This window comes from Salvia splendens, chromosome 21 (assembly GCF_004379255.2).
Source record: "Salvia splendens isolate huo1 chromosome 21, SspV2, whole genome shotgun sequence".
NCBI lineage: Eukaryota > Viridiplantae > Streptophyta > Magnoliopsida > Lamiales > Lamiaceae > Salvia > Salvia splendens.
This window is the reverse complement of record NC_056052.1, coordinates 23,678,574-23,693,990: the sequence shown is the minus strand read 5'-3', so window position 1 is coordinate 23,693,990 and position 15,417 is coordinate 23,678,574. Positions and strand designations below refer to the sequence as shown.

The 15,417-nt window shown below is 40.3% G+C and overlaps 2 protein-coding genes across 2 annotated transcripts; both read right to left on the bottom strand.

Moving 5' to 3' along the window:
• Positions 1 to 282: 282 nt before the first annotated feature.
• On the bottom strand, positions 283 to 9,542 carry LOC121784540 (DDB1- and CUL4-associated factor homolog 1-like). Its single transcript, XM_042182698.1, has 14 exons — positions 9,261 to 9,542; positions 7,919 to 8,000; positions 7,562 to 7,675; positions 7,131 to 7,309; positions 6,196 to 7,039; positions 6,014 to 6,111; positions 5,468 to 5,891; positions 4,702 to 5,295; positions 4,446 to 4,625; positions 3,807 to 4,340; positions 3,573 to 3,683; positions 2,999 to 3,117; positions 1,342 to 2,917; positions 283 to 1,208 (listed from the first exon to the last, which is right to left on the bottom strand). Exons 1-14 carry the CDS (start codon positions 9,455 to 9,457, stop codon positions 552 to 554), a joined length of 5,709 nt encoding a protein of 1,902 aa, XP_042038632.1. The 5' UTR covers positions 9,458 to 9,542; the 3' UTR covers positions 283 to 551.
• A 330-nt stretch (positions 9,543 to 9,872) lies between these two features.
• Positions 9,873 to 13,144, bottom strand: LOC121785167 (ABC transporter I family member 6, chloroplastic-like). Its single transcript, XM_042183543.1, has 6 exons — positions 12,819 to 13,144; positions 12,614 to 12,664; positions 11,507 to 11,728; positions 11,049 to 11,171; positions 10,418 to 10,594; positions 9,873 to 10,311 (listed from the first exon to the last, which is right to left on the bottom strand). The coding sequence occupies exons 1-6, from the start codon at positions 13,053 to 13,055 to the stop codon at positions 10,231 to 10,233; spliced, it is 891 nt and encodes a 296-aa protein (XP_042039477.1). The 5' UTR covers positions 13,056 to 13,144; the 3' UTR covers positions 9,873 to 10,230.
• Positions 13,145 to 15,417: the final 2,273 nt, after the last annotated feature.

Sequence of the window (15,417 nt, the reverse complement as noted above, 5' to 3'; positions counted from 1 at the left end):
TTAATCAGATTGAAAAAAGACTATGTTGTGGAATAAACAATGCATTTATTTCCAAGAAACTCATTTCTTATTCGTTACTATTCGGAATCTACCCTTCTCCAATTTTTCAGCCAAAAGTCTACTATTCATCTGACACGTCACCATTTCAAATTTCAGCCTCAACACTAACGTGAGAGTGATCAAATCCCACCAATAAATTTATCCCAATGGCCTCCAACATCACAGATATTTGGTGGCTATTGATTAAAATGCCCAGAACCTGAAATTTCTTCAATAATTCACTGCAAAACTAAAAATGAAAACCTCTCATGATCATCAAGCATGTTCGTGTACAAAAAATGTAAAAGAATAACAGTATCTAGAACGTGTTCAATGAATCTTTAATGAGGGACAAAATTTGATTATACCCTTCCCACAATGTTATACTCCTCTATTTCTTTCCCTACAACCTGGATAACAGACATTAATTACAATCTCAGCCGTTCCTTTTTCAACCATAGAAATGGAACTCTTCTCAAAGAATGACAAGAATCTGATGTTTGTATATCACTCTATAAATCATCTTCATCCCCGCTGCTAAAAGATTCCAGAATGTCACTGTCGTAGTCTTCGTCGCCTTCGGTCCCGAGCTCCAGCATCCCATCGTCAAAACCCATGCCTTCCATCAGGAAATCTTCCTCATCATCGTCGAAGTCGCTTGCACTGTCGTCCTCATTGCTCATATCGTCAGCATCACTGTCACCGTCAACATCCAGATCCCCATCCAAAATTGAGTCATCGTCACTTTCGTCGTCTTCGTCCTCCTCATCACTCTCTGCGTCATCAGGATCGGAGTCGTCATCTGTAGGCTTGCGCCTTCCGATCTCACACACCCTTGCGGAGGAGTACATCTCGTCCTGGTCATCCATTGTGATTAAACCTACGAAGGAATCGGTTGGATCAGTTGCAAAGTCGAGCACACAGCGGTCGACGGGGATCGTGGCAATGTCTGAATAATTGACGGCATCCACGGTGCGGAAAGCAGAGAAAAGAGGGTGCTTCACACGGCGAGTGTTGAAAGCTGATGTGACATCCTCGAGATTTCTCCTCAGAATGCCATAGATGACATCACCACTAGCATTAAATGTAATCGTTGTTTGATCCAGAGATGGCACGCTCCGAAGCAGCCTAAACTTTCGAAGATCCCAAACCTCAGAGTTTATAATTACCTGTTAAAAACATTTTAAGAAATAGTAAGAAAGTTAATTAGAGAACACTAGTAAAAGCTAAAATATCATACATTTGAATATACAGATCATTTTATAAACCAGATCCAGTAAACAATGTGAACTATTATCGTACCTCATTCCCAGCAGGATGAAAGCCACCACCACCGTAATCTGTAAATAGATCAAACCGATGAATTGGACCCGAGACCCTTCGATCCCACAAAACTCCATTCCAAAGCAACATAGAGTCGGATGGGCTAAAATGGGCTAGAGAATACGCATGCCCACGACCAGAAACGTTGGTAGATGTATCAGACAACATCAAGTCTAACTGACACGTGTGAATATCATACAAAAGAATCTCACGGCGTGGTGAATCTGATCTTAGCGCTGCAAACGTTCCACCTGAATTACTAAATTTAGCAGCTTTGATTCCATCAAATGAGTGCTTGGGACCAGCAGATACCAAAGACGCATCCCATAAGCGAACATCCATTGAACTTGAAGAAAGTATAAGCTGATTGTCGCCAGAAAAGTGTGACTGCAGAAGTGTAAGAGGAGACTGATGACTTGTACAACTGTCCAATACAATGTTGCTGTTAGAGTCGAACACTTTCAGATCCCCAGTATGCCCACCAGCAGCAATCCGAGAAGAATCCCCTAGAAATGCAATGCACGTTAATAATGAACTAGTGTCATCACGGCAACTTCTCCATGGTCTGAATCTACTATAAACAAACTGGCGATCCTTTCGAAGTCCATGAACTGCCCCATGCTTGCTTCTAAATTCCCGGTTGCTAAGACGGGACGTGATATTTGATGGAGCATCAAGACTTCTTTTTGGTTCTGGACAAACATGGGGTTGCAAGAGTGAAAGAGGAGGTAAAGTTGTAATTGGTGCAGAGCATTGACGATGCTGGTGCTTTAAGTACTGGACAACAAGAGAATCCAGGGTAAGCCGTTCAGAGCCAGAAGGTTGTGGATCACTGAGCAATTGGGAGGAAGAAGCCAGACCAGTCAACTGATTTTCATCAAAATCCCTACTTTGACACTCCCTCGGAGTAGAGATCGGTTTGCAGAACAGAGTTGCATCTGAATACAAACCACCTCTTCGAGAAGTATTAGGTGTGGTGAAACAAGGAGATCTAAGTGATTGTTCACCAGTGTTAAGTCGTTTTGCCGATGAGCCCAACACACTTTCTTTCAAGTCTGTCAATTTGCGTTTCATTGGCAACACTATTGGGGTTCTAACCTGAGGATCTGCATCACCATCAAATTTTGGAACAGACAGTAATGGAGTCCCCACACCATCTGCAGCTAAAGAGGCTTGTTCTAAATTGAAATTTATTTTGCTACTTGGCACTGCTGGACTATCCTCTGTTTTGGGTGGAACTTTGGAGCGACTATGAGAAGCTGATGATTGAATTTTTTTCTTCTTTGAAGACATATAAGTTGAATCAGATCTGAAACTGGAATCTTCCTGATGATGAGAATTTTTTGATTTATCTGACAAGAATCCACAAACCGCACGAGCTGATGGCCATTGAATTTGTACTGCAGAAGCTTCCTGTCCAGTGGCTTGATGTGCTAAAGATGAAGGAGCAGCTAAAGATGGCAAGGGTGTCAACTTAGCCTCTTTAAGAAGTGTAGCTGCACTTTCTGCTAAACCAGATGCTTGAAGGTGTTCGTGCATCAGCAACAAAAGTTCCCTGAATTTGAAAGGACATGTGATGAAAACAGACAAGAAAAATCATATGCATTTATAATCCATGACAAGAATCCTTGAATACCTAGAATGATAAGAAATGGGAGTAGCAGCAGCTATGGCAGCTCTTTCTATACGCCTCAAGGTTGGCGTAGCTGCATCACTGGCTGCTAAAGTACTCGCACGCCCAGAATTAGTTACAACCTTCAAATACAGAACAATATCATCAACTTAAATAAAAAAGTACATGCCGTGGCTAATATTGAATAGTAAAAAGGCCAGCATACACTAACTACTTTTGAAAACAGTTTGACCTCAAAAAGTTGTACTTTTGATGTATTATTATAGTCAATCATTAATAACCCAAGAGCATGTTGCATGTCTCTTAATGCTCAATGGCATTGAGATGGTGTGTGCAATATTCTTGTGGAGGGGCGAACTTCCAAAGACTAAACCATGGCCTTTTTACCCCGATTCAGCTAATCTAGTCTTAAGTTCTTAACAGTGTTGGCTAGCCTAAATTTTCACTGACCATAAATGAAATGGTGCATATATAAGATACGTATCTAAACTGCAGTGATTAGCAATGGTATGGACACCCAGTCAACCCACCACTCCTGTCTCATATTTCAAAGTTATGTTAACAAATTAGTGCTTACTCCAATCAGCTCAAAAATCACTTGAGCGAGCTCTGCCTGCCACCTGTTTTGCTCACCTCCAGCAGATTGCCCCCCTGAATCCCGAATAAGCTCTGAGAGTTTTTTCCCTATCTGAATAGAAACCAAAATGACAGCAAACATTTGGTGAAACTTCATCTATTACAGAGATGGCAATTTATTTAATTGATTATGAGTCTATGCCAGACAATATATCAGAAATCAAGTAATACAGACCTGAAGCTTTGTTAATATATGAGCAATTGTGTCATCTCTGGCCAAACCAAGAAGAACTCGGCATGTTAGAGCACGAAGACAATCAAGAGCAGCAGGAGATGTTACCATCCTTGGTTGGAGAAGCTGAAGAAGAACCTTGATACCGTTGTTTGCACGAACAGCTTCTCTGGCTTGCCTATAGCATTGTTCCAGTTGTGCAGCAAGCCCAGCACCACCTGCTCCAGCACCTAACGATATCCTTCGATCTCCAACTAGGCCAGAAGCCACTGATGAAGGTGATGGAGCTACTGAGCCACCTCTGTCCACAGAAGCAGGTTCTCCATTTCGTTCCCTTAGTTCATTCTGAACAGGAACATTAACTGCTCGTTCCATAATGTTCCTTTCGGCATTTTTTTCCCTGGGCTCCACAGCAGAACCATTTCCAGTTTGGCTAGAATAAGCTTGTTGGCCTTGCATGTTAGAGCTTGGTTTGTTGCTGATCGATGGTGGGGGGCAAACAAGATTGATCAAAAGGTTCAATGCTGGCTCAACAATCTGAGATTTTTTTTAAAATGATGTATAAATTAATTAGCTGTAAATAGACAAAGAATCACCCAAAAGCCAAAATAAAAAGCACACAGCTTTGGGTGCAAATTTTACCTCGGGTTCAACATAGCCAGCGCCATTTGCAGCATCCAAGATGACAGCTATACCCACTCGGTCATTGCTTAAAGTGGCATTTAGAATAGGCTTGCGGCTATAAGGTACCAAAGTTACAATCTGCAGCACACCAAGGGCGTACTGAAGCAACTCACGCAAATAGCGCTCTACTGGTGGGGCCTACAAGCAAACATGTGGTTTAATATAGAGAACTAGGATCATAATGCAGAGGAAGTCAAATAATTCTAAACCAAACCTGACACAACTCCAACATAATGGTATGACCATTTGATAGCAAAAATTTGTCAACTACAGGCCAACGTGCCTTTGCAAGCGCAGGGCCCAGCTTCCGATCCTTCTGTATTTGCCGGAAAACAGCATCCATTGCCTCATTGCTTATGTCCAGTGGCTTGTTTGCTGCCCTAGAAGTGTTTCTAGGCGCACTTCGAATATTTTTCATAGGTCTTACCGAATCCACAAGCAAAAGGAAATGTGCTCTGAAATATTGACGCAGTGTTATACAGGTCTGATTAGCTATGTTTTTCTCTGAAGAGGTCAGTACATCTGCAGTGGACCGATCATTTCTAAGAGATCCTGAGTTACTTGATTGCCCAGTAGAAACCCCGGATCTTACTGAGGCAGCATCACGCAAAAGAGACATTAGTCTCTGCAAACCATCATGTGAATCAAATGCATCAATGATGGCTCTGAAGACAAAAGTGGCAGCTAAAAACGATGCTGCATTCTTTCGGGCTTGATGATCTTGTGAACACTCAATAAGTTGTAGAGCCAATTCAACAATTTGACTGATTACATCTGAAGGTAGGGCACAAACACGCTCCATTATCCCCTGCCAAAGATATCTTGTTAGTGAAAGGTGCCATCTCAAACAACTCTAATAACATCCAAATTCTAGTTTATGAGCATTGAACATAAGAGAGCATAAATAGAACTAGAATGTCATGTCAAACTGCAGATATATTATAAGCAACTAACAAACCGAAGAAGACGCCACAAATTACCTGGATTGAACCTATTGTAGATAAGCAGGATGACAGGCCAAGATATGTCAGTGCAATTCTAGGAACAGCAAGCAGTCTTTGCATGCCACCACGATCCACGAATAACGCAGCAAACTTACGATGAGCAGCCAAGGCACAAATCAATTTCAAAATATCGGGCAAAAGACGCATACCAGTTGATGCCTCTTTCTGCTTCAGACTTCGATGAATTAATGCAAGAGAGACATCAACCCCCTTCTCATGGAGCATAGGTCCAAGAACTTCAACATACTCTCCCAGCACTACAAGGCACTGGATACAGAACTTTTCCCTTAGCTCCGCAAGAGAGTGGTTGTCTGGTATTGAGACTTCAGAAATATTTTCACTCAAATCTGCATCCGTAGCCTTTGAATCCCCTGAATCACTATCAACATTGCTTGAATTTCTACAAGGGACAAAAGGTCGAGTAAAAATCAAAATGCAGTGAGTAAGCGAGGTCACAAAACATATGCCACTTATTGAGTTATTTGATCAATACCAAGCCATTCCGTGAAACATACTACCCACCTCAGAGCAGGAACTGCATTACCAGCATCTATGACAGTAGAGGCAGCTCTAGAAGCAGCAAGCACAGCAGCATCTTCATCACTTGTCTTCTTATACTCCTGGTTCGATAGTAAACAGATGTGTGTGAATAGTTCATGCATATATGCATTCAGACAGAAAGAGTAAGAAAATAGTACGCTCACCTCCAAAGCAGCAGTTTTAACCACTTCAGCAGCATCATCACCAGCAGCCTGTATGGCTTCAGCAGGAGCATTGGCTGCTCTTGCTTCAGCTTCAGCGGCTCTTACAGCTGTTTTAACCAAATCGGTAATGTCTTTGTTTCCAACTTTGCAGTTCTGGAAGCAATCATCATTGTCGTCTCTCTGAGGGATAAAAGTATCAACATAATTTCTTCCTAGACTCTTTTTAGAGTCTGAAAATCTTCTTAGATCCTGATTTCTAGCTCCACTCTGTGCCTGCCCTGACCTACTACCAGAAGTTGGGGAGATCATAGCTTGCTCAGTCTCAGATACTCCTTCGCTTGACCTAACCTTTCCTCGTGTTTTGGAAAATCCACGATTTGTTTTTCGTCTGGAAGAGTCGTCTCTCATATTTTCTTCAACATCTTCTTCCCTATGAGATCTTCTACAAAGTTTTGTTTTTGACTCGCAAAAATCTCTAATATTGCATTTTTCTTCGCCGTCTGTTTCTGGTTCATAACCATCAACCTCAAGAACCATACTATCAGGGGACGACTCATCAATCCCACATTCATCCAATAGGGAAGCATCTCGATCATGATCCTTATCACTATGCATTCTTGAAGTGTCTGCATCCAACTGAGAAGCCTCTGTCGCTAGCCGCAACCTACTCCTACCTTCCTCTTTCATTTTAGGGAAGGTGATGGTTGGTGCACTTTTGTTGTCTGCTGATATATTGCCATCTTTCTGATTTGTGCTTGAATCACCTAAAACTCGAACTCGTAAATATCGCATTAGCTTAGCTGATATTCCAGATGTTAAGACATCTTCCACAACTGTACCAAAACTGAAATGCCAATGAAGGAAAAAAGTTACAAGGAGAAAGAGAGACAGACACCACAAAAGATATTGGGAAAATAGGCAGATTCAGAACCAACCAGGGCAAGCATACAGCAAGAAGAGCAGTAGAGTATGTTTGTAACATTTCAAAATCTGACGATTTTCTTTTCCCCGTGTCATGCTTCCCCTGACGGTCATCACCAGATGAGCGAGGAATCTCCTCCATCACCCACCCTCTTAAGTTAGCTAGGACGTTATCTTCAAATACATGTGGATACTGCATTCAAGGTTACTTACATCAAGACCATGAAACAATGTTTATGATTATGAATAGAAGAAAGTAATCCCTTAAGAGCCCATTAAGAACAGTACACAAGTTTATGACCAAAAGAAAGTAATCCCTCTATAGTCCATCAAGAACATTAACAAAACTGATGGGGAAAAAAAGTAATCTCTCTGTAGCACACAAGATTTGGTAGAAATAGATCAAGATGTTTAGTTTATCATGAATCAATAACTATTATCATACCATCCAAGTTAGCGAACAACTGAAAAGAAGCCTTGTAGTAGCTGCCTGTAACGGTAAACCTCTTCCTTCAGCTAGAAATTTGGAAGTTATCAACTCAAAAAATTCATCGTTCTCCTGTAGGAAGTAAAATATATTAAGCAACATCTCAAAACTAGTTAAAAGGGATACCTTGCATGGCATTCAGCCACACAGATGCATATTCCAAACAACTAAGTCACATGCTACAGAGAGGTGGGTAAGCCTTGAACTACTCCTTAGGCCATATTCCTTCTTGTTCTACGTATTACACAGAGACACAAGCTAGCACAAAAGGTTGCCAAAACCAAAAGCATAAGACAATGATGAATAATCAAATACCCGAATAAGATTTCCAAGTCGCCCAATATTATGAGAAGACCTGCCATTACTTGTTGAAGATTGATCTGCGCCTTCCACGTAGCTACGCATCCAAAATTAAACTTGTCAGTTCCCCAATATATATATATATATATATATATATATATATATATATAGAATGCATCTAAATCCAGAAATGCAGCCCAAACTTGGCTCTAGGATTAGGTGATCTAATGGTCAATAATTAACCAAAAACACGGAAGGTTATTATTAATTAGTTTTAGGTCATTTTATAAAATTTGGGTTTGATGTCACTTTAAGATCATTTTAGGTCATCCTTTATTAAAATGACCTAAAAATAAACTAACAATGACATAAAAATAAACTCTGGTACCACTTCGAAAAAAGTATTAACAAGAATCAAGGACATTTTGGATATTATCATATCATATTGAAAAACAAATGTAGTGCCGAACTTTCCGGTGAGTAGTCTACTTTCTCTAACTCAATGAAATGGGAACAGATTCTTGATGATACATGACTCCATACATAGCATTCATCCTGACTAGGCATACTTAACCCAGCATCTTAGGCCCAAAAGTACAGTAGAGAATTACTACAGTCACATTATGGCCCACAGGATGAAATTTTGGCAATCAAGCAGTTCGAGTTTCACCCATTTTGATATTATTCTATTCTTTTTAGGATTAAAGACAGTAGTTAGTACAATAACACAATATTTCTACGTCCTTTCATAGTAACCTAGAAATGTGTCTCTACAATAGACACATGAACATCAAAGAGGATCAAACTTAATTGGTAAAATAATCATGAAAGAATTGTAATTTTGGTGTTGTAATTCTACAATTCCAGTTTGCAGTCAACTTTTACAGAATTAAAATCACATCTTAGGTCGAGCGTGGATGTATAGAGGAACTTAATATCTCAACTTCTTGAACAAACTACTTTTGGCCACTATCAAAGTCCTACAGGCTAGTCTACTCTACCATTACAATACATAACACAACAATCCCTATCCCCAGAAAAGGGAAAAAAAAGGTAAACACTAATTACTTAGAATCTCATAATTCTTCTGACCAAAAAAAGGCAAACTATTCAAAACAATGCACTTCCTCCTGAAACCAATACAATTCACAATCCTAATTACTTTATTTCTACCACCAACAGCATAAGATGCTAGCAGCGCGTGATGAAACGAAAGAAAACCGCCCAAACGAATACAATTAACACGAACACAGCATCCATCACCGAAAATCAATATATCAAAACAAAATACTCCAGTTAACTGAGTAGAGATAGAAAACAAAAATATTCCAGCACACTGATCGTAAGAATAAGCAACCTGGATTCCTGAGTCTCCAGAATGGTGGCGAGGGCATGGAGCAAGTCGGGGTTAGGATTCTCACGGCGCGCAATGATCTTATCCATCAACGACTGTGCCTTGGCCATCAAAAGGTCGTTCTCATCCTCCTCCTGCCGCTCCTCAACCCCCTCCGCCTCCGGCTGAGCTTGTGGCTCAGCTTCCGTAGGCGCCTCCATTGCAATAATTGGCTCCCAATGAAACAACAGTAGCGCGATTGGCGGCTTCAATCACACGAAATTCTATGAAATCAATTTTTTCAATTCCAACACCAACAATGCGTGTGTGCTGTGTGTTTTAGTGCGTATTTATACTATGTCGTGAGGGGGAAATGGAAGCAGGCCCAGAGGCCTGTCAAAGTACACTCGTTAATGCGCAGGGTACTACTGCACGTTAAGGGTTTCTTTTATTTTTTTATTTTTTATTTTGCGGGTATGAAAGCGTTATAATTTTGTTTTACTATTATTTTTCACATAAATATATTGCAAACTTGCAGTAGTTATTAGCGCGTCAAATCGAGAATAGATTTACTACATGAATATTTATTTAAAATTGTAAATAATTTCCATCCCATTGAAGATTATGAAGTATGAATACAGCAAACCTCTTGCATCATATTTTTCAATTGAAAACTTATCATCCAGGACCAGCATCATGAAATGAAAAAATTACAAAAATTACAAATAAAAAACAAAATTGTAGCAAGCAGCAAAAGTGGAGCTAAACTGGCTACACTCAGCTTTTATTTTTGAATAAACTAGCCTGTCTCTTTTTGTATCATATCCATGGAAAGAAAGATCTAACATGTTTCTGATTTAGAGTAGGTTCTGCAGAACTGAAAGATGCGGTTACGCCGTTGAAATAAAGCCTGTAGAACCAGTAGCTTCTGAAAGCTATACAAGATCCTCATGGCTTCAACAGAACGAACCTTGGTTGTATGTCCCAATTACGCTCAAGAAATTGCTTTGTACCCTTCTTTTTCAAGAACTTCAGCTATGGTGATATCCCCAGTTTTCACAATCCTGCCATTCTCCTGCAATCATTATACATTAAAGCATGATACCGGACACATTCTAACTTGAAAGAAAACTACCCTCCACACACACAAACGGGTGGCGTTGCAAACATGGCTTTCTTACCATTACGTGGATGTATGTTGGCTTTATGAATTCTAGAAGGCGTAAATAGTGGGTGATCATCAGAACTGAGTTCTTTGAGGTGAGGATTCCATTAACTGCTTTTGCCACATCTTGAAGAGCATCCACATCCAAGCCAGAATCAATTTCATCTAATATAGCAAATTCCGCACCAAGGACCTGAAAGACCAACAAAATTGTAGTGTACACTTTATTAGCATTCAAGAAATAAGAGAAAGGGCAGAGATTTATACACTGTAACCAAACAAAGACATAGGAAACAATGCTATCTTTGAGAACTAATAGAAGAAGTAGCAGTTGTCTATAAGTTCACCAGGCTTACCCATCAATAACATAGTTACTTTTGCTCTGTTTGTAAAAATTGTTGCTTCCACTAGGAAAAATTGTGCAAAGTGTATGAATATTAGGGGAGGGAGAGAAAGAGGAGGAATGGGATCTAACTGCATATCCAAATAGTAATTTTGCAAGGAATCGATTAAAAAGATTTCTAGTCAGTCAGCCACATGCAAGTGTATGCGCATCCCAAGAAATAAGGATTATTCCCATATTAACTAAATGAATTTATCATGATGCATTCAGAAACTACTGAAACTACAAAATACTGATCCTATACCGCAAGCTGTAAAATCTCATTGCGCTTTTTTTCTCCACCGCTGAATCCTTCATTCACATTTCTGTTTAAAAAGTCTGTCTTCATATTGACGAGCTCAAGCTTAGGTGCCACGTAGCCATAAAACTGCAAGAATTAAATTTTCCATTATTTATAAACAAGAACATATGATCAATATCCCAAACCCCCAAGAAAGAAGAGCAAGTAATAGGAGGGAACACAAAAGCAGTCTGAGACATTTATGCAACCACTCCAGCATATACCACCTTCATATGTACATTGGAAACCTCGGTCAAAATTTGTAAACCCTATGATAGTCTTAGTGGAGCTGAACAATATTCTTCAATCTACTATCAGTATCACAAAATCATTCAGTTTTCTCGAAAACCATCATCCTTCAAGATACTCCATAAGGTAGGATAAATTAGCAGGGAAAAAGAAATCCTTAAAAGTAAAACTACCTCAATTGGACCAAGCTCTGGTAATCCAAGTTTCCTCCTCCTAGCATTGTAAGCCATATTTAAGAAGTCAATATTGCTTACACCAGGAATTTCAACTGGTGATTGAAAGCTCATAAATAATCCAGCAGTAGCCCTTTCCTCAGGTTCCATCTCAAGCAGATCAAGCCCTTTGTACATTACACTTCCTCCTGTAACCTCATAATCTGGATGACCAGCAAGGACCTAAGACAATTGAACAATCATGAACGAATTCAAGATACTACTTGTAAGCCAAGGCAATTGAAGTTAATAGCTTGTAGTTCTTCCAGAGACATAAACAACAACTAAACCAACTGGAAGATATAATACTAGTATATCATAAACTAGCAGGATGAAAATTGACCTAAAAAGCTGCATAAATCGCTTCCCTCATTTACGATAGCTACTGGTTAAAACTAATAAAATAGTAGTAGTTGCAAGTGTAGTATGGAAGTGCCAAAAATCACTCTTTACCTCATTAGAGAGAAGGAAATTTCTTGAAAAGGAAAGTTTTTATTTTTACGTACGGACCAAAAAGGAAAGAATTTCTATTTTTAGGGGATGGAGGGAGTATTATCTTTGTTGCTATTTTTGTTTAAAATCATCCTCGCGCTAGTAAAAATACACGAGTTAGTATTTCTCTTGGCTTAACATGTTTCCAAATATACAAAGTAAACACTTTAACAAACTAATTAATTACACTATGTTATTGTAGCACCATAGCCATCCTAGTGGAGCTATGTCATATTAATTCAGAAGCACTTAAACAGTTAACACTTCAACAAACTAATTACTACACTATATAACTGTAGCACCATAACCATACTAGTGGAGCTATGTCTTATCAAATCAGGTTTTATCAAATCAGGTTTTATCAAATCAGGTTTTCTGATGATAGAATCTTGTTCAAAGACAAACTTGATTGTGAATTTGGGATCGGGTGAAGCTTTTATGTATGCCTAAATTGAAGAAGTTGGTTTTATTGAATTACTGAAGCAACTAAAAACACTAATTTCAGGTGGAAAGCCAAAATCCAAAAACATCCCCTAGAACTACAAATCAGAACTTGACTAGAATGCAAAAACTGACCTTTGCAAAAGTACTTTTCCCTGAGCCGTTCTTCCCCATCACGGCATGAGCCTTTCAAATCCAGCAGCAAATTCAAAACCAAATCAAAGACGATTTAGAATGATACTATTTCAGCAAGCATCTATCTCCAATTAATCAGAAAACAAATGAGCTAACTACGACGTGGTCCAAAACAATTGATTTGAAACTTGAGTATAATAAACACCTCTCCATGGCGGACGGTAAGATTAACGCCTTTGAGGATAGGCTGCTTGGACTCGGCGATGACAGCGGAGAGGTCTTTGACTTGAAGCAATAGGTCAGTGGTCGAGGATGAAGGGGCCTCGATGGAGACGGAAGCCTGGGAGGACCGCACAATACAACGGCGGCGGCGGCGGCGGCTTTGAGGAATTGAAGTAGAGTTTCGGAAATTAAAGGTCGGAGTGAAGAAAGCCGTCGCCATTATTCCGATTACAATGGAGTTTCGGAATTCCGTACTCCCAAATATCAACTGAATTTCTTAGCACAGCAAAGGAAACCGTTTCTTGTTGGCTTCCTACACGTTTTTTAGGCTTTATAGCCTTCTGTCATCTATAGTCGCCGTTTGTGTTTAGCGATTTTATTAATTTTATTTTAATTTAGAAAATTATCAACTTATGTGGTTCGATTCGAACTTTCCAAATTCGAACGACTAATATCATTCAATTTATACTATATATTAGTATTTGTTACTATCTTTTAATTCGATTTATGTATTCAATTAGGTTTTGATATAGAGTTGAGTTTTTACTTTCTTTCATATCCTCTTGTGTTCTTCTAGTAGTATTTAATTAGACGTTTCCTTGCATTAATATATATATGCAAAGTCGTTCTACGATCCATCGTTGCATTATCCAAAGTCTTACGTGCATTGATTGGTATTAGACTGCATCGACATTTGCATTGCACATCTTGTATAGTAGATATGCACGGTTCAAATTTCTCACGCCTGACAAAGTTGAGCATTGCAAGCTCCGGTCTAATGCCGTTTAACTAATTTTCCTTTATTTGTGACAACAACTAAGGTATCCACAATAGCGGCCCGCCCCGGAGTCGCCGCAGCCGCGCCTGCCTATTGTGCAGGAAACGTCCGCCCTGCCTCAGCCGGGTGAGAGGCATCGGAAAGGCCATCGCCGAGTATTCGGCGAGGACGCGGCGGGGTGGGGAGCGGGCGGCGATAGGCGCGGCGGTCTACTGTGCGGCGAGGGTAGACATTTTTTTTTCATTTTTTTAAAATTTATTTTTATTGTCTATAAATACACCTTATTCCCCTCATTATTTTCACCTCATTCCAACTCTTTATTTCTATTTTGTCTCCCTAAAATTTGTGGATTCCATTGCTATTAAAAATGGTTGATTTGTGGAATGATGCGTGAGCGTCTCTGATTCAAGAGGTGCAGAGGGAAGCCGACGAGGAGGATGCGGCGGAATTGGCAGCGGCGGCGAGTGCGATTCATCATCGTCAGACAATCCCATGACACCATACCGGAGCGCACCAGCGGTTGATGGCAGACTACTTTGGCGATAATCCCTGTTACCCATCAGAGCTTTTCCGTCGGCGTTTCAGAATGTCGCAACAGCTCTTCACCCATATAGCGACGACATTGGCTGCGCGGTACAGGCGCTTCACCCTCCGGAGTGATTGCACTAGCCGGATCGGGTTGTCTACTTTTCATAAATGCACAGCTGCAATTAGGCAGCTTGCCTATGTCGGACCGGCTGATATGTTCGACGAATACCTATAGATGGGTGAGACGACTAGCCTAGAGGTGCTCCGGCAGTTTTGTAAGGGCATCCGGGAAATCTTTGGTCCGGAGTTCCTACGAAAGCCAACCTCTGATGAGTGTTAGAGACTGCTAGATATGCACGGTTCGGTGCATGGTTTCCCAGGGATGATAGGCAGCATCGATTGCATGCATTGGGAGTGGAAAAACTGTCCGGTGGCGTGGAAAGACCAGTTCACTACTAGTTTCAAAAGCAAACATCCATCGATGATTCTGGAAGCAGTTGCTGACTACCGTTTGCGGATCTGGCATACGTATTTCGGTGTTGCAGGTTCGAATAACGACATCAACGTTCTGCGGACATCGCCTCTCTTCAATGATGAGTGCCGGGGGGAGGATCTAGAAATCAGATTCGTAGCCAACGGCACGCAGTACCAGGGGATACTATTTGGCAAATGAGATATGCCCTCGTTGGCCCGTATTCGTCAAGACAGTTCGCCAACCGGTTGGAGCGAAGAAACAATATTTTGCACGAAAACAAGAGGCTGCTAGGAAAGATGATGAGCGAGCCTTTGGTGTGTTCCAAGTGCGATGGGCCATTATACGGTGCCCGGTACGGGTTTGGCACGAAGATGATGTCGCGATTATTGTGTTAGCATGTATCATATTGCACAATATGATAATAGAAGATGAAGGATTTGCTGCAGAGCGCTGGGGCACCGGAAGATGATGCAAGTACAAGTCACGGTGTTGCCTCCGTGCTGATACAGATGGGTGTACCACGTAGTAATGAATATCTGCTCTAACGTTTCATTGATATGCGCAGAAGCACAATACATACCCAACTCCATTCCGGTTTGATTGAAGATGTATGAGCACGTAGGGGAGGGGGCGCAACGTGAAGAACATGTGTGATTTTCCATAGATGAAATTTTCGTTGTATAATTTTTCCCTTACTTTAATACGACGAAAATTTAGTTTTCAATTTTAATTTATTTAATTAGCAGTTTTTTTCTAATTATGTATAGTTCGATAATTTTAATCTTCATTGAATTAAAATAT

Excerpts from the sequence above, each read along its gene's own strand:
- LOC121785167 (XM_042183543.1), bottom strand. The coding sequence starts at position 13,055 with ATGGCGACGGCTTTCTTCACTCCGACCTTTAATTTCCGAAACTCTACT. Across the intron at positions 11,172-11,506 it reads CAGAGCTTGGTCCAATTGAG|TTTTATGGCTACGTGGCACC; the intron begins GTAGTTTTACTT and ends TAATTCTTGCAG. Across the intron at positions 10,595-11,048 it reads ATGAGATTTTACAGCTTGCG|GTCCTTGGTGCGGAATTTGC; the intron begins GTATAGGATCAG and ends TTGGTCTTTCAG.
- LOC121784540 (XM_042182698.1), bottom strand. The coding sequence starts at position 9,457 with ATGGAGGCGCCTACGGAAGCTGAGCCACAAGCTCAGCCGGAGGCGGAG. Across the intron at positions 7,310-7,561 it reads GTTGTTCGCTAACTTGGATG|TATCCACATGTATTTGAAGA; the intron begins GTATGATAATAG and ends CCTTGAATGCAG. Across the intron at positions 7,040-7,130 it reads CTTGCTGTATGCTTGCCCTG|TTTTGGTACAGTTGTGGAAG; the intron begins GTTGGTTCTGAA and ends TTGGCATTTCAG.